Source organism: Coregonus clupeaformis, unplaced genomic scaffold (genome assembly GCF_020615455.1).
Source record: "Coregonus clupeaformis isolate EN_2021a unplaced genomic scaffold, ASM2061545v1 scaf1770, whole genome shotgun sequence".
In the NCBI taxonomy this organism is placed as follows: Eukaryota; Metazoa; Chordata; class Actinopteri; order Salmoniformes; family Salmonidae; genus Coregonus; species Coregonus clupeaformis.
Window position 1 is genome coordinate 75,556 of NW_025535224.1, and position 24,187 is coordinate 99,742.

The following is a 24,187-nucleotide window of genomic DNA, read 5'->3' on the forward strand; positions in this document are numbered from 1 at the left end:
ATCTGCCAAAGTAATACCACTGTAGATAAAGAAGAGCTCTCCAGTAGGTGTACCAAAACTTTCAAAAGCCATTTTCTCAAAATTGAGGTTACAAGTTTATCATCTTTCAAAGCAGAATTACTTTCCCATTGTTCCTCAACTGTAGTGTATGATATACCTTATTCTAGCTGAGTCTCTACTTTTATCCAATGTAAAAAAACACAATTTCAAATTTTGCTAAATAAGTTCGAATTGAGCCGGTCGGCCACATTTGACTGTGTAAAACCTAGCAGTACTACTTATTTCTCTGAGAGTGAGGTAGATATATATTATTACTGTGTAAAACCTAGCAGTACTACTTATTTCTCTGAGAGTGAGACAGATATATATTATTACTGTGTAAAACCTAGCAGTACTACTTATTTCTCTGAGAGTGAGACAGATATATATTATTACTGTGTAAAACCTAGCAGTACTACTTATTTCTCTGAGAGTGAGACAGATATATATTATTACTGTGTAAAACCTAGCAGTACTACTTATTTCTCTGAGAGTGAGGCAGATATATGTTTACTGTGTGAAACCTAGTAGTACTACTTATTTCTCTGAGAGTGAGGCAGGTATATATTATTACTGTGTAAAACCTAGTAGTACTACTTATTTCTCTGAGAGTGAGGCAGATATATAGCATTTTGCAAAAAAAACATGATTATTTGTCACTCTGAAATGAAACCATCAAGTGATAGATTTTAAACAAATACATGTCTGTCATTGAACAACCCCATGCCATGATTAGACAGAGAAAAAACACACCAATCTCTTTCAGAATTTCTTTAAACAATAAATGCTAATATACCAACATTTCTGAAAATGGATATATAGCGTTTTGGAATGAAACTCTTGTTTCCCCATCTGAGCTCAGAGTAGATGAGAGATGTAATGTTTGTCTCTGTTGTGTTGAAGCCCAATCAAGCAGGAGAGACCAGCCTCCCCTGTACCCAGCTGCGTGTCCATGAAGAGTGACAAGTCTATGAAACAACCTATACAGTTTAGAGAGGGAGACTTTTCTATTGAACAAAGGTAAGAAGAACTCATGGGTCATGGTCAGTGAGTTAAACAACACTGGCTCTAGTCATTTCTCCTCTCCCATTTTACCATTTATTTTTGTTGTTTTCATAATCCATAGGCTAATCCTTTTTTCCATTTTCATAGTCCTGAAACAATATTAAAGCAACACAACATTCCCTCCCTGTGTGTGTGTGTGTGTGTGTGTGTGTGTGTGTGTGTGTGTGTGTGTGTGTGTGTGTGTGTGTGTGTGTGTGTGTGTGTGTGTGTGTGTGTGTGTGTGTGCACTCCCTGGATGAGGAGATGTAATCTCATGTTTTGTCCACAGAAACCAACAGGAGAGATCAGAGTCAGAGATTCTCAGTGGTCAGTCTTCCCAGAGTCATCAAACAGACCTGGCCTCCATATTCAGTGTATGTGGTCCTGTTATGTACATTTGTTTTTTGTTTACCTCAAGTAAAGTTGATCTGTCAATCATTCATTCATGTGTTAATGAGAAAGCATGTAGTCTCTTGCTTAACTTATTTACTTGATTTATTTCAGTTGCTTGAAGAGAATATAATGACATTTGTAAAGAACGAGCTGAAGATGTTCAAGAGGATTCTTAGTCCAGAACTCCCAGAAGGCTTTGAGAGTCAGAAGCAGGATAAGGAAGTGGTGGATGCTGAAGATGAGAAGCAGGAGAGCAGTGCCAGAGAGGGGGCTCTGAAGATCACACTGCACGTCCTGAGGAAAATGAACCAGAAGGAGCTTGCTGACACACTGGAGAAAAGTAAGAGCTGTCTGCCTCATGTTGAATGCTGTTTTAGAACATTTAAAAGCTGTAGCTAAAGTACAGCTAAAGTAGCTGTGTAACTAAATGATATTGTAGCAGCCTTAACACAATACCTAGTGACTTCATCAAGTAGCAGGGATGTGTTGTGTTGAGAGAGAGAGAGAGAGAGAGCGAGAGAGACAGAGCGAGAGAGACAGAGAGAGAGAGAGAGAGATAATACCAATAATAATATAATCAGTCACACCAGTCTGTAATGCATTATGAATACATTTACACATTTATACAGTCAGTTAAGCGAATACATTTTTATAATTTAAAATTTTATAACAGTCCTAGAATACTGTAGGCATTAAAACAGACGTAATATTAATATCCTCTGTGTCATTTCTTCATTCAGATGAGCTTGCTGTGATTTGCCAACGTGAACTCAAATCTAATCTAAAGAAGAAGTTTCAATGTGTATTTGAGGGGATCGCTAAACAAGGAAACCCAACACTTCTCAATAAGATCTACACAGAGCTCTACATCACAGAGGGTGGAACAGGAGATGTCAATAATGAACATGAGCTGAGACAGATTGAGACAACAACCAGGAAACAAGCAAGAACAGAGACTGCAATCAAATGTAACGACATCTTCAAACCCTTAACTGGACAAGACAAACTTATCAGAACAGTGCTGACAAAGGGAGTCGCTGGCATTGGAAAAACAGTCTCTGTGCAGAAGTTCATTCTGGACTGGGCTGAAGGAAATGCAAATCAGGATGTCCAATTTGTATTTTCATTCCCTTTTCGGGAGCTGAATTTGATGAACGGGGATGAACACACTTTGATTAAACTTCTCAATCACTTCTCAATGGAAACCAAAGAATCAAGAATCTCCAACTACGACAAGTTGTAACGATCCCGGCAGTCTGAGTCGGGTCCTGTCTGGTGACTAGTGTTTCTGTCCGTGATCTCCAGTTTCCAGAGGGTTCGGGAACGCTCCGGGGAGCGCTCTTGATTTCCGCACCTGCATCCCATCAGCAATCTGCACACCTGGTCCTGATCATCACCCTTCTTAGGCTCTGGCCTAACATCCAGTTCCTGCCGGATCGTTAGCCATGAACAGTATGTTTGTCAGCGTATCAGCCTTTGAGTTCTAGCGTTAGTTTTGTTGTTTTGCACCTTGTTGATTTGCTGTGTACTCACCTCCGTTTTTGTTCTGTCTGCAGTCTCTCACCCGAACCTTCACCCAACCTCTGCCTGATGGTCGGGCGGCTGCCGAGCCATTTCTGGACCTACCACTGCACCCTCAACAACCCATCCACGCCACCCGCTCTGTCCCTGGATTATTCAGCCTCACTGAGTCAATTAAATAAACACTCACCTTTGTCTCAAAGTACCTTGTCCTGGTCTGCTTCTGGGTTTCTGGCGTAGTAAACCGTGACAGAACGATCCGGCCCGTAATGAACCCAGCGGACCTGGACTCTGTTCGCCATGCCATTACCCATCAGGAGAAGATGTTGGGCCATCATAGCACGGTACTACAGGAGATCGCGTTGTCAGTTGGAACCTTTCTACCGGTCTGACGGAGGTCCAGAACCAACGCAAGTTTCCGGTGGAGGATCCACTTCCCGGTTTCACCCATCTCGCCTGCCGCTTCTGGAGCTGTGTCCTTCCGTGAGCCCGAGGTTCCGACGCCGGATAGATATGAGGGGGAGCTGGGAAGATGCCGTTCCTTCCTTATGCAGTGTGGATTAGTGTTCGATCTACAGCCCTACTCTTACGCCACAGACAAGGCTAGGATAGCCTTTGTGATTGCGTTGCTGCGTGGTCGAGCGCTGAGTGGGCTTCAGCCGTTTGGGAACGACAAGACCCCTGCATGGCTTCATACCAGGGGTTCACGGCCGAGATGAGGAAGCTCTTCGACCATTCCGTCCGAGGGAGGGACGCAGCTAGGCGCCTGTTTCGCTTCACCAAGGAACTCGCAGCGTGGCCGACTTCGTGATCGAGTTCAAGACGTTGGCTGTGGAGAGTGGGTGGAACGAGGAGTCTCTGCAAGCGGCCTTTTACCAGGGTCTGTCGGAGCAGCTCAAGGATGAGTTGATCTCCTATCCGGAGCCTAGTGACCTGGACAGCTTGGTAGCCTTGTCTATTCGGGTGGATAATCGAGTCCGAGAGCGAAGGAGGGAGAAGCAATGGGGTCCGTCCCAATCGATCAGCTTCTCAGTTCCCAGTCGGGTCGGGTGGTGGACCAGAACACGTCGATCATTCTCCATCACAATGGATTAGTGGAGAGGTCCTCTCTCCCGATTCTGAACCCATGCAAGTGGGGCGGCACGGGTTAACCAAGGAGGAGCGTCAACATAGACGTCAGACCAACTGCTGCCTCTACTGTGGTAGCTCGGGACATTACATCTCCACTTGTTCCCGGCGGTCGTCAAACTGCCCGGCTCGCTAAAGTTGGGAGGACTTTTAGCGAGCCAGTTTCAACCTCTCAGTACCTCTGTCAGACCCCGTTTCCGGCTACCCTTGTGAACAGGAATCAGAGCTTAGCGCTTAACGCTTTTATCGATTCAGGGCCGATGGAAGCTTTCTTGATGCCGAGTTGGTGGAACAGCTGGGGCTTTCCAAGGAGCAATTGCCGGAAGCCATTGAAGCGACCACTCTGAACGGCAGTAGTCTGGCACGTATCACGATGAGGACTGAACCGGTTAAGATGCGGTTGTCGGGGAATCACTCTGAGATGATTTCATTCTTCATTCTGCCGTCTTCCCATGTTCCTCTGGTCCTTGGATACCCCTGGCTGAAGGAACACAATCCCACGTTCGATTGGGTGACGGGCAAGGTAACGAGTTGGAGCCTTGATTGTCATGCTAACTGTCTCAAGACTGCCTGCCCCCATTCGGTTCCCAGTCAGGTGATTGAGGCTAAACCCCCAGATTTGTCCCTGGTTCCCGAGACATATCACGATTTGGGGGAAGTTTTCAGTAAGCAGAAGGCTCTGTCACTCCCTCCCCACCGACCATATGATTGTGCCATCAACCTGTTCCCGGGAGCTGTCTACCCCAAGGGAAGGTTATACAGTATCTCCCGACCTGAACGTGAGGCGTTGGAGACCTACATCAAGGAGTCCCCAGCGGCTGGTCTCGTTCGTTCCCTCGTCATCACCCCCTGGGGGCAGGATTCTTCTTTGTGGGTAAGAAGGATGGCTCTCTTCGACCGTGTATTGATTATCGGGGGTGGAATGCCATCACGGTCAAGAACAAGTATCCCCTGCCCTTGATGAGTTCTGCCTTCGACTCCTTACAGGGTGCTACGGTATTCACTAAGCTAGACCTACGCAATGCGTATCACATGGTCCGGATCAGAGAGGGGGACGAAGTGGTTGACGGGTTTCAATACACCGATGGGTCACTTCGAGTATCAGGTGATGCCGTTGGACTGACCAATGCCCCAGCGGTATTCCAGAGTATGGTGAACGACGTCCCTGAGAGATATGATCGGTCTCTTTGTGTTTGTTTACCTGGATGACATTCTGATCTTTCGAAGGAACCTTCCGACCACGTCCAGCATGTCCGGCAGGTTCTGCAGCGATTGTTGGAGAATCGCCTGTTCGTGAAGGCCGAGAAGTGCGAGTTTCACGCCCACACGACATCCTTTCTCGGTACATCATCTCCAGGGGAGAGATTAGGATGGACCAGGAGAAGGTTAGAGCCGGTTCTGGAATGGGCCCAGCCCGGTACGAGATTGCAGCTCCAGAGATTTTTGGGGTTTGCGAATTTCTACCGCAGATTCATCCGGGATTACAGCCGTGTGGCCGCTCCGTTAACTGCCTTGACTTCCAGTATCAGGACCTTCAAGTGGAATCCGGAGGCGGATCGAGCGTTCTGGATTTGAAGAGGCGATTCACCAACGCCCGATTCTCTCTCAACCGGACACGGCCCGTCAGTTCGTCGTTGAAGTGGACGCGTCTGATGTGGGAGTTGGCGCCATCCTGTCGCAGCGATGCTCCACGGACAGTAAACTCCATCCCTGCGCCTACTACTCGTCGCCTTTCGCCTGCGGAGAGGAATTACGATGTGGGTAACCGGAGCTTCTCGCGGTGAAACTTGCCTTGGAGGAGTGGCGCCACTGGTTGGAGGGGGCGGAGCAACCGCTTATTGTCTGGACTGACCACAAGAATCTTGCTTACGTGCAATCGGCTAAACGTCTCAACTCCCGCCAGGCCAGGTGGGCGTTGTTTTTCGGACGATTCAAGTTTTCCCTGACGTTCCGACCTGGATCTAAGAACGGCAAGGCGGACGCCTTGTCCCGGATGTTCTCCAAGACGGAGGAGAGTGGGTCCAAGACCGAGACAATTCTCCCCGGAACTGCGTCGTGGGAGCAGTTATGTGGAAGATTGAGGAGGAGGTGCTGGCGGCCCTTCGGACTCAGCCCGGTCCCGGTAACGGTCCACCCGGTCGGGTTGTTTGTGCCTGAGTCGGTTCGTCCTGCTGTCCTCAAATGGTCCCACGCCAGCAAGATGGCTTGTCACCCCTGGCGTGGCTCGGACAATGGCGTTTCTTCGCAGACGCTTTTGGTGGCCTGCCATGGCCGAGATACTCGGGGTTTTGTGGCTGCCTGTCCAGTGTGTGCGCAGAATAAGAGTACCAATCGGCCCAGCTCTGGACTACTTCACCCCCTTCCTATTCCCCGGCGTCCATGGTCGCATCTGGCCCTGGACTTCGTCACTGGGTTGCCCGCTTCTGAGGGGAACACGGTCGTTCTGACTATCGTGGACAGATTCAGCAAGTTCGCCCACTTTGTGCCAATTGCCAAGCTTCCCTCTGCCTCGGAGACGTCCGAGATCCTGGTTAGGAGGTTTTCAGGGTCCACGGTTTGCCCAGTGATATCGTTTCCGACCGTGGTCCTCAGTTTACCTCTGCTGTCTGGAAGTCCTTCTGTTTGGCCATTGGAGCTACAGTCAGTCTCACATCTGGTTTTCACCCCCAATCCAATGGTCAGGCGGAGAGAGCCAACCAGAAGATGGAATCCACGCTACGCTGTCTGGTCTCTTCCAACCCCACCTCCTGGGTCTCTCAGTTGCCTTGGGTTGAGTATGCCCACAATACTCTCCCTACATCTGCCACTGGGATGTCTCCCTTCCAGTGCCTGTATGGCTACCAACCTCCCTGTTTCCTTCTCAGGAGAAGGAGCTCTCAGTGCCTTCTGTTCAGGCCCATATTCGCGTTGCCACCGGACCTGGCATCGGGCCAGAAAGGCACTCCTTAGAGTTTCGGACCGGTATCAGCTCCAGGCGAATCGTCAGCCGGATCCCCGCTCCCACCTATACCATCGGAGATAGGGTTTGGTTGGCCACACGGGATCTTCCGTTCACGGACTGAGTCTAGGAAGTTGTTACCGAAGTTCATTGGTCCGTTTGTGGTGGAGAAGGTGATCAATCCAGTGGCAGTTCGACTCAAACTACCGAGGACGCTCAGAGTCCATCCCACCTTTCATGTCTCCTGCCTCAAGCCTGTCTTCCTCAGTCCTCTGTTGCCTCCTCCGCCTCCTCCTCCTCCTCCTCGGATGATCGGAGGTGGTCCTGCCTACACGGTGCGTCGCATCATGGATTCCAGACGGCGGGGCCGGGGTTTCCAGTATCTCGTGGACTGGGAGGGGTATGGCCCTGAAGAGAGGAGTTGGATTCCGCGGCGACAGGTCCTAGATGCTGACCTCATCAGTGACTTCTACCGCCTCCATCCTGGCGCTCCGGGGAGTCCGCCCGGTGGCGTTCGTCGGAGGGGGTACTGTAACGATCCCGGCAGTCTGAGTCGGGTCCTGTCTGGTGACTAGTGTTTCTGTTCGTGATCTCCAGTTTCCCGAGGGTTCGGGAACGCTCCGGGGAGCGCTCTTGATTTCCGCACCTGCATCCCATCAGCAATCTGCACACCTGGTCCTGATCATCACCCTTCTTAGGCTCTGGCCTAACATCCAGTTCCTGCCGGATCGTTAGCCATGAACAGTATGTTTGTCAGCGTATCAGCCTTTGAGTTCTAAGCGTTAGTTTTGTTGTTTTGCACCTTGTTGATTTGCTGTGTACTCACCTCCGTTTTGTTCTGTCTGCAGTCTCTCACCCGGAACCTTCACCCAACCTCTGCCTGATGGTCGGCGGCTGCCGAGCCATTTCTGGACCTACCACTGCACCCTCAACAACCCATCCACGCCACCCGCTCTGTCCCTGGATTATTCAGCCTCACTCGGGAGTCAATTAAATAAACACTCACCTTTGTCTCAAAGTACCTTGTCCTGGTCTGCTTCTGGGTTCTGGCGTAGTAAACCGTGACACAAGTACAAAGTTCTGTTCATCTTTGATGGTCTGGATGAGTGCCGACTGCCCCTAGACTTCCAGAAGAACAAGATCTGTTGTGACGTCACAGAGTCAACCTCAGTGGATGTTCTGCTGACAAATCTCATCAAGGGAAATCTGCTTCCCTCTGCTCTCCTCTGGATAACTACCCGACCTGCAGCAGCCAATAAGATCCCTTCAGGGTGTGTTGACCAGGTGACAGAGGTACGAGGGTTCAATGACCCACAGAAGGAGGAGTACTTCAGGAAGAGATTCAGTGATGAGGACCTGGCCAGCAGAATCATCTCACACATAAAGACATCAAGGAGCCTCCACATCATGTGCCACATTCCAGTATTCTGTTGGATTTCTGCAATAGTCCTTGAACACATGCTGAAACATAAGAGAGAAGAGATGCCCAAGACTCTGACTGAGATGTACTCACACCTTGTGGAGTTTCATACCAAACAGAAGAATGAAAAGTACCTTGGTAAAGAAGAGACAGATCCACACTGGAATAAAGAGAGCATTCTGTCACTGGGAAAACTGGCTTTTCAACAGCTTGTGAATGGCAATCTGATTTTCTATGAAGAAGACCTGAAAGAGGCTGGCATTGATGTCAATGAAGCCTCAGTGTACTCAGGATTGTGCACACAGATCTTTAAAGAGGAATGTGTGCTGTACCAGGAAAAGGTGTACTGCTTCGTGCATCTGAGCATTCAGGAGTTTCTGGCTGCTGTATATGTGTTCCTCTCATTCATCAACAACAATGAGAATCTAATGGATGAACCTCAATCAACGTCCAGCAACTTTTCTGTGAGGATCAGACAGAAGCGTAAAGTTACTGTCTACAAGAGTGCTGTGGATAAAGCCTTACAAAGTGAGACAGGAAACCTGGACCTTTTCCTCCGCTTCCTTCTGGGCCTCTCACTGGAGTCCAATCAGAAGCACTTACGAGGTCTACTGACAAAGACAAGAAGCAGCTCACAGAGCCATGAAGAAACAGTCAAGTATATCAAGGAGAAGATCAGGGAGAATCCCTCTCCAGAGAGGTGCATCAATCTGTTCCACTGTCTGAATGAACTGAATGACCATTCTCTAGTGGAGGAGATCCAAAGCTACCTGAGATCAGGAAGTCTCTCAGAAGCCAACCTGTCACCTGCACAGTGGTCAGCTCTGGTCTTTGTGTTGCTGACTTCAGAAAAGGAGCTGGATGTGTTTGACCTGGAAGAAATACTCCAGATCAGAGGAAGGTCTTCTGAGGCTGCTGCCAGTGGTCAAAGCCTCCAGAGCTGCTCTGTGAGTACATAAAATGACATTTAAGTACTAATCATCAGGAAGAAATATTCAGTTTAGAGAAATATATGTATTATTGAAAAACATATTGAATCAATGCATTTATGTTCACATTAGTATAACAATATGACCATACAATTATGGGAGACGGAAGATGAATCTATATGTTGTTTAAGAGAATAAACCAAATGCATCTGCCATTGTCCTTCTACACTACTGGTGTTAAATTAACAGTTTGTGAAATCATGATGATCTCTCTGTCAGGCTGTCAGGATGTGGAGTCACAGAGAAAGGCTGTGCTTCTCTGGTCTCAGCTCTGAAGTCAAACCCCTCACACCTGAGAGAGCTGGATCTGAGTAACAATGACCTGAAGGATTCAGGAGTGAAGCTGCTCTCTGCTGGACTGGGGAATCCCCACTGTAAACTGGAGACTCTGAGGTCAGTATTCCTGTAGTTGGTCAACAAGTGATAACTGTTCACCAGATCCACATGTGTTTACCAGGCACACATAGTCCACACCATATGTGTTTGGACAGTGAAGCTTACAGTTTTACATTTGGTGCTATGCTCCAGCATTTTGGATTTGAAATATAATGTTTCATATTAGGCAACAGTACAGAATGTCACCATTTATTTGAGGTTTAATGGTGAGAGGTTAGCATGTTTTGTTGTAGCCTCTGTAACTTTCTCACTCATTATTATTCATGATTCATTCATGATTTTTATTAATCATGTCATCATCAGGATTAATTTAGTAGTGTTTAGAAACATGTTATCTACTCACATAGACAGAAGATTACTACAGTCATCATCCACCATTCAGTTACTATCGGGCAAAATATAACCCAAAACACAACCAAAACAAACTGCAAATGCAACCAACCAGTTTGGGACCAAATACTCAACTTTTGACAACTTTAATGAATTATAAGTGAAATGGTCAGAAAACGTTTGACTTCGTCAAATGGGGGGACTAGATACATAAAGTGCTTTCATTTCTAAATGGTGAAACAGATTTGTATTAAAATACCCTCAAATAAAAGCTGACATTATATACTGTCACCTCATATGACACATCTGATCTGAAATCCAAAATGCTGGAGTATAGAGCCAAATTTAAAATGTTAGCTTCACTGTCAAAATAGATATGGTGTGGACTGTATACTCAATACAATCTAAATTTGATACCTCACTGTCCGTCTTTTGACTGATACTGCTTTTTAAACTGCTCTGGTCAGTCAACTCAAATATTTGTAATATGCATTTTTCTCTCTACACACAATATTATGATTTTTTCTAATAATAATATATATATGTCAGGTTTCAGGACACTGGTATAAATTAAAATGTTGAAAAATATACTGCCACTATTTTCACTCACCAAAGAATAGCAGTGTGGTTTTTAATATGATTTGACTCTTTGCAGGCTGTCAGGCTGTCTAGTCACAGAGGAAGGCTGTGCTTTCTCTGGTCTCAGCTCTGAAGTCAAACCCCTCACACCTGAGGAGCTGGACCTGAGCTACAATCACCCAGGAGACTCAGGAGTCAGACTGCTCTCTGCTGGACTGGAGGATCCACACTGCAGACTGGAGAAACTCAAGTATGTAGAGGGTTTATGTCAATGTTCATATCAGACATGTTGGAGTTATCAGGCTAGTTAAGACAAACATTCTGACCACCACTTGGACTAAGTTATATAAAGACTGTGTGTGTGTCTGTGTGTGTGTGTGTGTGTATCCAGTGTGTGTGTGTGTGTCCAGTGTGTGTGTTTGTTTGTGTGTGTGTGTGTGTGTGTGTCAGTGTGTGTGTGTATCCAGTGTGTGTGTGTGTGTCCAGTGTGTGTGTTTGTTTGTGTGTGTGTGTGTGTGTGTGTGTGTGTGTGTAGTGTGTGTGTGTGTGTGTGTGTGTGTCTGGACACACACACACACTGGACACACACACACACACACTGGACACACACACACACACTGGACACACACACACACACTGGATGGACACACACACACACACTGGACACACACACACACTGGACACACACACACACACTGGACACACACACACACACACACACACACACACTGGACACACAGACACTGGACACACACACACACACACACACTGGACAAACACATTGGACACAAACACACACACACTGGACACACACACACACACACACACTGGATACACACACACACACACTGGACACACACACACACACACACACTGGACTCACACAATGGATACACACACACTGGACACGCACACACACACACACAAACTGGACACACACATACACACTGGACACACACGCATTGTACACACACACTGGACACACACACACTGGAAACACACACAAGACAAACTGGACACACACACTAGACACACATACACACACTAGACACACACACACACAGACAAGTACGCTGGACACACACACACACTGGACACACACGCTGGACACACACACACGCTGGACACACACACACACTGGACAAACACAAAGTTATATGCTGACTGTTTTTGTTTGTGTGTGTGTGTCTAATGTGTGTGTGTGTCTGTGCATGTGTATCACTCAATGACACACAGACACACACACGCTGGACACACACACACACACAGTGGACACACACACTGGACACACACACACTTGGACAAAGTTATGTGCTTGCTGTTTGTGTGTGTGTGTCCATTGTGTGTGTGTGTGTGTGTGTGTGTGTGTGTGTGTGTGTGTGTGTGTGTGTGTGTGTGTGTGTGTGTGTGAGAGTTCAGGTGTATCCCTCAATGACTGTCTGTTCTTCTGCTTACCGCTACAGTGTGGAACATGGTGGAGAGAACACAATGAAACCTGGACTTAGAAAATGTGAGTGTTGACTGCTGTGAAGAATATGACTAAGAATAAGTCTTAATTCAAGTGAAGTCAAAGTCAAAGACCACCATCATTACTTACTTGGTCATATTAAATATCAGCTGAAGTTCTACAGAAGCACAAATCAGGGACACCAAAGTTTACAAAGAGTTGCTTTGACCATGTGTGTGTCTGTGTGTGTGGCATGTTCCTGTTACGTTAGAAATGTGTGTGTGTGTGTGTGTGCTTGCATGCATACAGGTGTGTGTGTGTTTTCCGGGTGTGTGTGTGTGTGTGTGTCTAGTGTGTGTGTGTTCAGGATGTGTGTGTGTGTGTGTTCAGGATGTGTGTGTGTTCATGCATAGAGGTGTGAGTGTGAGTGTGTATCCAGTGTGTGTGTGTGTTCAGGATGTGTGTGTGTTTGTGTGTTTGTGTGTTCAGGATGATGATGATTTCTAATGTTGTGTCTGGTTTCATCCATCAGATGTCTGTGATCTCACACTGGACCCAAACACAGTAAACAGATTCCTCTCTCTGTCTGAGGAGAACAGAAAGGTGACACGGAGGAGAGAGGAGCAGCCGTATCCTGATCACCCAGAGAGATTTGACAGGGAACAGGTGCTGTGTAGAGAGGGTCTGACTGGGCGCTGTTACTGGGAGGTAGAGTGGAGTGGGAGAAGGGCTGTTATAGGAGTGGCATATAAAGGAATCAGAAGGAGAGGATGGGGTAATGACTGTGTGATTGGATCCAATGACAAGTCATGGAGTCTGTTCTGCTCTGACAACCGTTACTTTGCCAGGCACAATAATAAGTCCACTATCATAGACGTCCCCTCCTCCAGCTCCCACAGAGTAGGAGTGTATCTGGACTGGCCAGCCGGCACTCTGTCCTTCTACAGAGTCTCCTCTGACACACTGACCCACCTGTACACATTCCACTCCACATTCACTGAGCCCCTCTATCCAGGGTTTAGGGTTTGGGATGACCCCTTTGACCTTTGGGGTTCCTCAGTGTCCCTGTGTCAAACATAACACACACACACACACACACACACACACACACACATACTGGGAACACACACACACTGAACACATAAACACTGGACACACACACACAGGACACACTGGACACACACACACACACTGGACACACACACACACTGGACACACACACACTGTACACACACTGTACACACACTGTACACACACACACACACACTAAACAAACACACTGAACACATACACACACACACACACACTGGACAAACACACACACACACACAGGACACACAAACATACACACTGGAAACACACACACCTGACACACACACATTTTTACAGTTTACATTTACATTTTAGTCATTTAGCAGAAGCTCTTATCCAGAGCGACTTACAAGAGCAATTAGGGTTAAGTGCCTTGCTCAAGGGCACATCAACAGATTTTTCACCTAGTCGGCTCAGGGATTAGAACCAGCGACCTTTCGGTTACTGCCACAACACTCTTAACCACTAAGCTACCACACACAGGACACACACAGGACACACACACACACTGGACACACACACACACACTGGACACACACACTGGACACACACTGGACACACACACACACACACACACCTGACACACACACACACACTGGACACACACACACACACCTGACACACACACACACACAGGACACACATACACAGGACACACACACACACACTGGACACACACAAACACACACTGGACACACACACACACACCTGACTCATCATTATTGAATTGTTATACTGGACAGGACTTTGCTATGGCATCTTCTGTTTGGGTGTCTCAGGTCAGGTCTGAGCCATGATCAGAATGTGTCTCTGTGTCTATTTCCAGCCCTGCCATTTCTACCTGTCCTGATCTAGTGTTTCACCCCTGCCCTCCTCACACCGTCTCACTGTCCATGTCTGCTTTTAGCTCCCACCTCTACTTCACTGTGTTATAATGGACCTTATGCTTGTTATGTCACCTCTGGAACCAGTTATCAAACATACTGACCTTTCTGACCCTATCCCATGGCCCTACTTTCTAGAAATGAACATTTAAATTCCTCTGAGTTTTGTTTTGTGTCCATTTACTTATGTATTTGTTGTATATTGGGGTTGTGCTGCAGAGCATCATGGGGGTTTGTATGTGTTGAGATGATCACGTTCCAGATAAATGGTTGAACTGATTCCTGTCTCCCGTCTCATCATTATTGAATTGTTTAACAGACGTGGTTATGAATCCAACGAGACATAACAAAAGATTGGTGATGATTAAGTCTGATTAAGGAACTATTCTGTCTGGATGAAGTGAGTTTTTACAACTGTTTAAAACTGTTATTTTATGTGGTCCAGAATAGGCTAATGTTAGCACAGTGTATTGCTAGCAGAGGCAAGTGCATAGTCGAGCTAGCTAAGAAAGAGCGTTAACCAGTGGTGTAAAGGACTTAAGTAAAAATACTTTAAAGTACTACTTAAGTAGTTTTTTGGGGTATCTGTACTTGATTTTACTATTTATATTTTTGACTACTTTTACTTTTACTTCACTACATTCCTAAAGAAAATAATGTACTTTTTACTCCATACATTTTCCCGACACCCAAAAGTACTCGTTACATTTTGAACGCTTAGCAGGACAGGAAATGGTCCAATTCACGCCCTTATCAAGAGAACATCCCTACTGCCTCTGATCTGGGGGACTCACTAAACACAAATGCTTTGTTTGTAAATTGTCTGAGTGTTGGAGTGTGCCTCTGGCTGAACGTACATTTTAAAAACAAGAAAATCGTCTTGTTTGCTTTATGTAAGGAATTTGAAATGATTTATACTTGTACTTTTACTTTTGATACTTTAGTATATTTTAGCAATTACATTTACTTTTGATACTTAAGTATATTTAAAACCAAATACTTTTAGACTTTTACTCAAGTAGTATTTTACTGGGTGACTTTCACTTTTAGTTGAGTCATTTTCTATTAAGGTATCTTTACTTTTACTCAAGTATGACAATTGGGTACTTTTTCCACCACTGGAGTTAACATTGTCATGGACGGCAGAAAAGGACTCGAGACGGAAACACACACACACACACACACACACACACACACACACACACACACACACACACACACACACACACACACACACACATACTTGAGTTTCTCCAGTCTGCAGTGTGGATCCTCCAGTCCAGCAGAGAGCAGTCTGACTCCTGAGTCTCCTGGGTGATTGTAGCTCAGGTCCAGCTCTCTCAGGTGTGAGGGGTTTGACCTCAGAGCTGAGATCAGAGAAGCACAGCCTTCCTCTGTGACTAGACAGCCTGACAGCATGCAAAGAGTCAAATCATATTAAAACCACACTGCTATTCTTTGGTGGGGAAGATATTGGCAGTATATTTGTCAACATTTTCAGTTAAATCAGTGTCCTGAAACCTGCTCTATCTATTCATAAATGGATGTTTCATTATTTGAAATGACAAATTATCAAAGTATTGCTTGTAGATAGAAAAATGTATAGTCCAAATATTTGAGTAGACTGACCAGAGCAGTTTAAAAAGCAGTATCAGTCCAAGACAGACAGTGAGGTATCAGATTTAGATTGTATTGAGTATACAGTCCACACCATATCTACAGTGCATTCAAAAAGTATTCAGACCCCTTGACTTTTTCCACATTTTGTTAAGTTACAGCCTTATTCTAAAATAGATTCAATTAGTTATTTTTCCCCATCAATTTACACACAATACCCCATAATGACAAAGTGAAAACAGGTTTTTAGACATGTTTGCAAATATATAGAAATACCTTATTTACAGAAGTTTTCAGACCCTTTGCTATGAGATTCGAAATTGAGTTCATGTGCATCCTGTTTCCGTTGATCATTCTACAACTTGATTGGAGTCCACCTGTGGTAAATTCAATTGATTGGACATGATTTGGAAAGGCACACACCTGTCTATATATGGTCCCACAGTTGACAGTGCATGTCAGAGCAAAAACCAAGCCATGAGGTCGAAGGAATTGTCTGTAGAGCTCCGAGACAGGATTGTGCCGAGGGGAAGGGTACCAAAAAATTTCTGCAGCATTGAAGGTCCCCAAGAACACAGTGGCCTCCATCATTCTTAAATGGAATAAGTTTGGAACCACCAAGATTCTTCCTAGAGCTGGCCGCCCGGCCAAACTGAGCAATCGGGGTAGAAGGGCCTTGGTCAGGGAGGTGACCAAGAACCCGATGGTCACTCTGACAGAGCTCCAGAGTTCCTCTGTGGATATGGGAGAACCTTCCAGAATGACATCTCTGCAGCACTCCACCAATCAGGTCTTTATGGTAGAGTGGCCAGACGGAAGCCACTCCTCAGTAAAAGGCACATGACAGCCCGCTTGGAGTTTGCCAAAAGGCACCTAAAGACTCTCAGACCATGAGAAACAAGGTTCTCTGGTCTGATGAAACCAAGATTGATCTCTTTGGCCTGAATGCCAAGCGTCACGTCTGAGGAAACCTGGCACCATCCCTACGGTGAAACATGGTGGTGGCAGCATGCTGTGGGGATGTTTTTTAGTGGCAGGGACTGGGAGACTAGTCAGGATCGAGGGAAAGATGAACAGAGCAAAGTACAGAGAGATCCTTGATGAAAACCTGCTCCAGAGCGCTCTGGACCTCAGACTGGGGTGAAGGTTCACCTTCCAACAGGACAATGAGCCTAAGTACACAACCAAGACAACACAGGAGTTCTAAAAACCCATAACTTTGTCATTATGGGATGTTGTGTGTAGATTGATGAGGGAAAAAAACAGTTTAATCAATTTTAGAATAAGGCTTTAACGTAACAAAATGTGGAAAAAGTCAAGGGGTCTGAATACTTTCCGAAAGCACTGTGTAACTATACACTATATATACAGCAGTATATTTCAGCCACACCGGTTGCTGACAGGTGTATAAAATCGAGCACACAGCCATGCAATCTCCATAGACACTAAGCGGTCCCGTTCTGTGAGCTTGTGTGGCCTACAACTTCACGGCTGAGCCGTTGTTGCTCCTAGACGTTTCCACTTCACAATAAAAGCACTTACAGTTGACCGGGGCAGCTCTAGCAGGGCAGAAATGTGACTTGTTGGAAAGTTGGCATTTTATGACGGTGCCATGTTGAAAGTCAATGAGCACTTCAGTGAGGCCATTCTACTGCCAATGTTTGTCTATGGAGATTGCATGGCTGACCAGAGTACCTTCTTCCATATGTTTGGGGAGTCTCCCCCTAACATATGGAAGGGGGAATGTGTTTGATTATTTTTTTCTTTAAGCAAAATCATGCTTTAATGTTCTGAACATTCCAGGATCCAGCAGATCCTACAAGGATAATGTGAAAATGCCTCTAAAAGAGGTTTTGAATGAGCAAGTCTGAAGCGAACAGTAAGAGCTGATATATCATGTAGATTAAACACAGAAACACTGTAGAACCACTCAGAGAGGTATTCATCTACAGGACTGGGACACTGTAGAACCACTCAGAGAGGTATTCATCTACAGGACTGGGACACTGGAGAACCACTCAGAGAGGTATTCATCTACAGGACTGGGACACTGGAGAACCACTTCAGAGAGGTATTCATCTACAGGACTGGGACACTGTAGAACCACTCAGAGAGGTATTCATCTACAGGACTGGGACACTGGAGAACCACTCAGAGAGGTATTCATCTACAGGACTGGGACACTGGAGAACCACTCAGAGAGGTATTCATCTACAGGACTGGGACACTGTAAAACCACTCAGAGAGGTATTCATCTACAGGACTGGGACACTGGAGAACCACTCAGAGAGGTATTCATCTACAGGACTGGGACACTGTAGAACCACTCAGAGAGGTATTCATCTACAGGACTGGGACACTGGAGAACCACTCAGAGAGGTATTCATCTACAGGACTGGGACACTGGAGAACCACTCAGAGAGGTATTCATCTACAGAACTGGGACACTGTAGAACCACTCAGAGAGGTATTCATCTACAGGACTGGGACACTGGAGAACCACTCAGAGAGGTATTCATCTACAGGACACTGGGACACTGTAGAACCACTCAGAGAGGTATTCATCTACAGGACTGGGACACTGTAGAACCACTCAGAGAGGTATTCATCTACAGGACTGGGACACTGGAGAACCACTCAGAGAGGTATTCATCTACAGGACTGGGACACTGTAGAACCACTCAGAGAGGTATTCATCTACAGGACTGGGACACTGTAAAACCACTCAGAGAGGTATTCATCTACAGGACTGGGACACTGTAAAACCACTCAGAGAGGTATTCATCTACAGGACTGAGACACTGTAAAACCACTCAGAGAGGTATTCATCTACAGGACTGGGACACTGGAGAACCACTCAGAGAGGTATTCATCTACAGGACTGGGACACTGGAGAACCACTCAGAGAGGTATTCATCTACAGGACTGAGACACTGTAAAACCACTCAGAGAGGTATTCATCTACAGGACTGAGACACTGTAGAACCACTCAGAGAGGTATTCATCTAAGGACTGGGACACTGTAAAACCACTCAGAGAGGTATTCATCTACAGGACTGGGACACTGTAAAACCACTCAGAGAGGTATTCATCTACAGGACTGGGACACTGTAAAACCACTCAGAGAGGTATTCATCTACAGGACTGGGACACTGTAAAACCACTCAGAGAGGTATTCATCTACAGGACTGGGACACTGGAGAACCACTCAGAGAGGTATTCATCTACAGGACTGGGACACTGGAGAACCACTCAGAGAGGTATTCATCTACAGGACTGGGACACTGGAGAACCACTCAGAGAGGTATTCATCTACAGGACTGAGACACTGGAGAACCACTCAGAGAGGTATTCATCTACAGGACTGGGACACTGGAGAACCACTCAGAGAGGTATTCATCTACAGGACTGGGACACTGTAAAACCACTCAGAGAGGTATTCATCTACAGGACTGGGACACTGGAGAACCACTCAGAGAGGTATTCATCTACAGGACTGGGACACTGGAGAACCACTCAGAGAGGTATTCATCTACAGGACTGGGACACTGGAGAACCACTCAGAGAGGTATTCATCTACAGGACTGGGACACTGGAGAACCACTCAGAGAGGTATTCATCTACAGGACTGGGACACTGTAGAACCACTCAGAGAGGTATTCATCTACAGGACTGGGACACTGGAGAACCACTCAGAGAGGTATTCATCTACAGGACTGGGACACTGTAGAACCACTCAGAGAGGTATTCATCTACAGGACTGGGACACTGTAGAACCACTCAGAGAGGTATTCATCTACAGGACTGGGACACTGGAGAACCACTCAGAGAGGTATTCATCTACAGGACTGGGACACTGTAGAACCACTCAGAGAGGTATTCATCTACAGGACTGGGACACTGTAAAACCACTCAGAGAGGTATTCATCTACAGGACTGGGACACTGTAAAACCACTCAGAGAGGTATTCATCTACAGGACTGAGACACTGTAAAACCACTCAGAGAGGTATTCATCTACAGGACTGGGACACTGGAGAACCACTCAGAGAGGTATTCATCTACAGGACTGGGACACTGGAGAACCACTCAGAGAGGTATTCATCTACAGGACTGAGACACTGTAAAACCACTCAGAGAGGTATTCATCTACAGGACTGAGACACTGTAGAACCACTCAGAGAGGTATTCATCTACAGGACTGGGACACTGTAAAACCACTCAGAGAGGTATTCATCTACAGGACTGGGACACTGTAAAACCACTCAGAGAGGTATTCATCTACAGGACTGGGACACTGTAAAAACCACTCAGAGAGGTATTCATCTACAGGACTGAGACACTGTAAAACCACTCAGAGAGGTATTCATCTACAGGACTGGGACACTGGAGAACCACTCAGAGAGGTATTCATCTACAGGACTGGGGACACTGGAGAACCACTCAGAGAGGTATTCATCTACAGGACTGGGACACTGGAGAACCACTCAGAGAGGTATTCATCTACAGGACTGAGACACTGGAGAACCACTCAGAGAGGTATTCATCTACAGGACTGGGACACTGGAGAACCACTCAGAGAGGTATTCATCTACAGGACTGGGACACGTAAAACCACTCAGAGAGGTATTCATCTACAGGACTGGGACACTGGAGAACCACTCAGAGAGGTATTCATCTACAGGACTGGGACACTGGAGAACCACTCAGAGAGGTATTCATCTACAGGACTGGGACACTGGAGAACCACTCAGAGAGGTATTCATCTACAGGACTGGGACACTGTAGAACCACTCAGAGAGGTATTCATCTACAGGACTGGGACACTGGAGAACCACTCAGAGAGGTATTCATCTACAGGACTGGGACTCTGTAAAACCACTCAGAGAGGTATTCATCTACAGGACTGGGACACTAGAGAACCACTCAGAGAGGTATTCATCTACAGGACTAAGACACTGTAAAACCACTCAGAGAGGTATTCATCTACAGGACTAAGACACTGTAAAACCACTCAGAGAGGTATTCATCTACAGGACTGAGAAACTGTAAAACCACTCAGAGAGGTATTCATCTACAGTACTGGGACACTGTAAAACCACTCAGAGAGGTATTCAACTACAGGACGGAGACACTGTAGAACCACTCAGAGAGGTATTCATCTACAGGGCTGGGACACTGTAAAACCACTCAGAGAGGTATTCATCTACAGGACTGGGACACTGTAAAACCACTCAGAGAGGTATTCATCTACAGGACTGGGACACTGTAGAACCACTCAGAGAGGTATTCATCTACAGGACTGGGACACTGTAAAACCACTCAGAGAGGTATTCATCTACAGGACTGAGACACTGTAGAACCACTCAGAGAGGTATTCATCTACAGGACTGGGACACTGTAAAACCACTCAGAGAGGTATTCATCTACAGGACTGGGACACTGTAAAACCACTCAGAGAGGTATTCATCTACAGGACTGGGAGACACTGTAGAACCACTCAGAGAGGTATTCATCTACAGGACTGAGACACTGTAGAACCACTCAGAGAGGTATTCATCTACAGGACTGAGACACTGTAAAACCACTCAGAGAGGTGATTCATCTACAGGACTGAGACACTGTAGAACCACTCAGAGAGGTATTCATCTACAGGACTGAGACACTGTAAAAACCACTCAGAGAGGTATTCATCTACAGGACTGGGACACTGTAAAACCACTCAGAGAGGTATTCATCTACAGGACTGGGACACTGTAAAACCACTCAGAGAGGTATTCATCTACAGGACTGGGACACTGTAAAACCACTCAGAGAGGTATTCATCTACAGGACGGAGACACTGTAGAACCACTCAGAGAGGTATTCATCTACAGGACTGGGACACTGTAGAACCACTCAGAGAGGTATTCATCTACAGGACTGAGACACTGTAAAACCACTCAGAGAGGTATTCATCTACAGGACTGAGACACTGTAAAACCACTCAGAGAGGTATTATCTACAGGACTGGGACACTGCAGAACCACTCAGAGAGGTATTCATCTACAGGACTGAGACACTGTAGAACCACTCAGAGAGGTATTCATCTACAGGGACGGAGACACTGTAGAACCACTCAGAGAGGTATTCATCTACAGGACTGGGACACTGTAGAACCACTCAGAGAGGTATTCATCTACAGGACTGGGTGGGTATTATTAGTCTGTTCTGAGTAGAAATGGATATAAACAGTGATTAAAACACAAAAACAGCGAGTTTAGTGCCCAGATTCTGTCACTTATCTCCAAGAAGATAATTCCCATTTACATATATTTTGATACTACACGCAAAGGGGTTCTTCGTTTGTCCCCATAGGAAAACCCTTTTTTTGTTTCAGGTAGAACCCTCAGGTGGTGAAAAAATTTCTACTTAGAACCTTTTAGTGGTGAAAGGGTTCCACTTGTAACAAAAAAATATTTTCAGAGGGTTCTCTCACGAGGATAATTGAAAACCATTACGTTCTAGGTAGCGCCTTCTTTTCTAAGAGTGTAGTCTGAGGTTAACTTATGGAACATTACTTTTTCCTGTTGATTATTCTGCTCCAAGTCTTTCTCTAGTTCAGAGTTCTTCTGCTTCAAGTCTTTAGAAGTTTTCTCTAGTTCAGAGTTCTTCTGCTTCAAGTCTTTAGGAAGTTTTCTAGTTCAGAGTTCTTCTGCTTTAAGTCTTCATAAGTTTTTCTAGTTCAGAGTTCTTCTGCTTTAAGTCTTCAGAAGTTTTTCTAGTTCAGAGTTCTTCTGCTTCAAGTCTTTAGAAGTTTTCTTTAATTCAGAGTTCTTCTGCTTTAAGTCTGCAGAAGTTTTCTCTAGTTCAGAGTTCTTCTGCTTTAAGTCTGCAGAAGTTTTCTCTAGTTCAGAGTTCTTATTTCCCTCATTAAATTGCAAATCAATTTATAACATTTTTGAAATGCTTTTTTCTGGATTTTTTTGTTGCTATTCTGTCTCTCACTGTTCAAATAAACCTACCATTAAAATTATAGACTGATAATTTCTTTGTCAGTGGGCGAAACGTACAAAATCAGCAGGGATCAAATACTTTTTTTCCCTCACTGTACCATTAAAATTATAGACTGATCATATCTTTGTCAGTGGGCAAACGTACAAAATCAGCAGGGTATCAAATACTTTTTTCCTCACTGTACATACATACAGTACATATCCTTTAAAAAAAATTATATTCCCTTTATTACTTTCCAACCCCTTCCCCTAATTGGAGTAAACTAGTGAACAAACAATGCTTAGGCCTCTACTTCCAGCTTATACTTACTATATACATTTTTTGGACACAGTCAATTTTACAATAATTATATTTTGTTTGTTTTTGCTCCTTAACTTCCTCTACCCTCAACCTCTCCGATCATTTTAATGATGTCCATCCGGTTTGCTTCTATATGCCATATCTTTCTAACTGTGCTCTTTCCCAAAAGCTCCCAACCTACAACCTATATACTTATTATGGACACAGTATGCTTACATTATTAGCTATCTTGTTATTATTTGTTGTTAGTTGTTATTAGTCCCATCCTTCAACTCCATTCAATACCTCCCATCTATCTCTTAACACCATCCATATAGGATTTCTATTTGCCATATATTTTTCTACTGTACTGTGATGTTTTACAAAAGTTCTGAACCTTTCTATTAATTAATATTATTACTATATTGTATTTTATGTAAAATATCAGTATTTATAAGTAAACAATTTATATTGTAAAATTATGTAAATTCTACAGGTTACCCTACATTTATGCAGGAGGTACCCGAAGTAATTGATGTGGATCAAGAAGCAGCACCACAAAGAGAAGTGATTGTTATAGAGGATAACGAGTTTGGAGGAACAACAGACAGAAGCTGTATCTTTACTCAGTCACTCGCCATCAAGATATTGTAGACGTGAGTCAACATTTAAATGGGTAATAATCTTTATATAATAAGCAATAAACAAAAGGTGTACTATGTTTTAAAAACCTAATCTTGTGTTTACAGCTGACTCTCCATGTAGAAGCTGTACAGCGGTTCAACCCAGGCATTATGGACTCCTCCGTTGAATGACTGCTTGAATGATTGTGAAAACGACGTTCTCTCTCTCTTTCTGTACAGCAGGCTTTGACATAGACGAAACTCAAACCAACCCAAGAACAGAGGGATTGTCATACCTAGACACGCTCCAACCCCCCGAGGCGTTCAGTATATAATAGGGCACCGACACTATTTCAAAGTCCAGCACGGCTCCACAGACACATAGTTCAAGTTGACAGAATGGCTTCACCTTTGACCGAGGAGAACAATTGGTCTGAAAAGGACTGGATTGAAGAACATGCTCTTTATGGATA

The 24,187-nt window shown here is 45.3% G+C and overlaps 1 protein-coding gene across 1 annotated transcript; it reads left to right on the plus strand.

The window, feature by feature from the left end:
* Positions 1–9,713: 9,713 nt before the first annotated feature.
* Positions 9,714–13,332, plus strand: LOC123487525 (stonustoxin subunit beta-like; the record flags this gene model as incomplete). The annotated part of the gene is made up of 4 exons (XM_045218745.1): positions 9,714–9,865; positions 10,854–11,027; positions 12,241–12,253; positions 12,765–13,332. Coding segments are annotated over 4 exons (879 nt in total), but the record flags the coding sequence as incomplete, so codon positions are not given.
* Between the last annotated feature and the right edge of the window lie 10,855 nt (positions 13,333–24,187).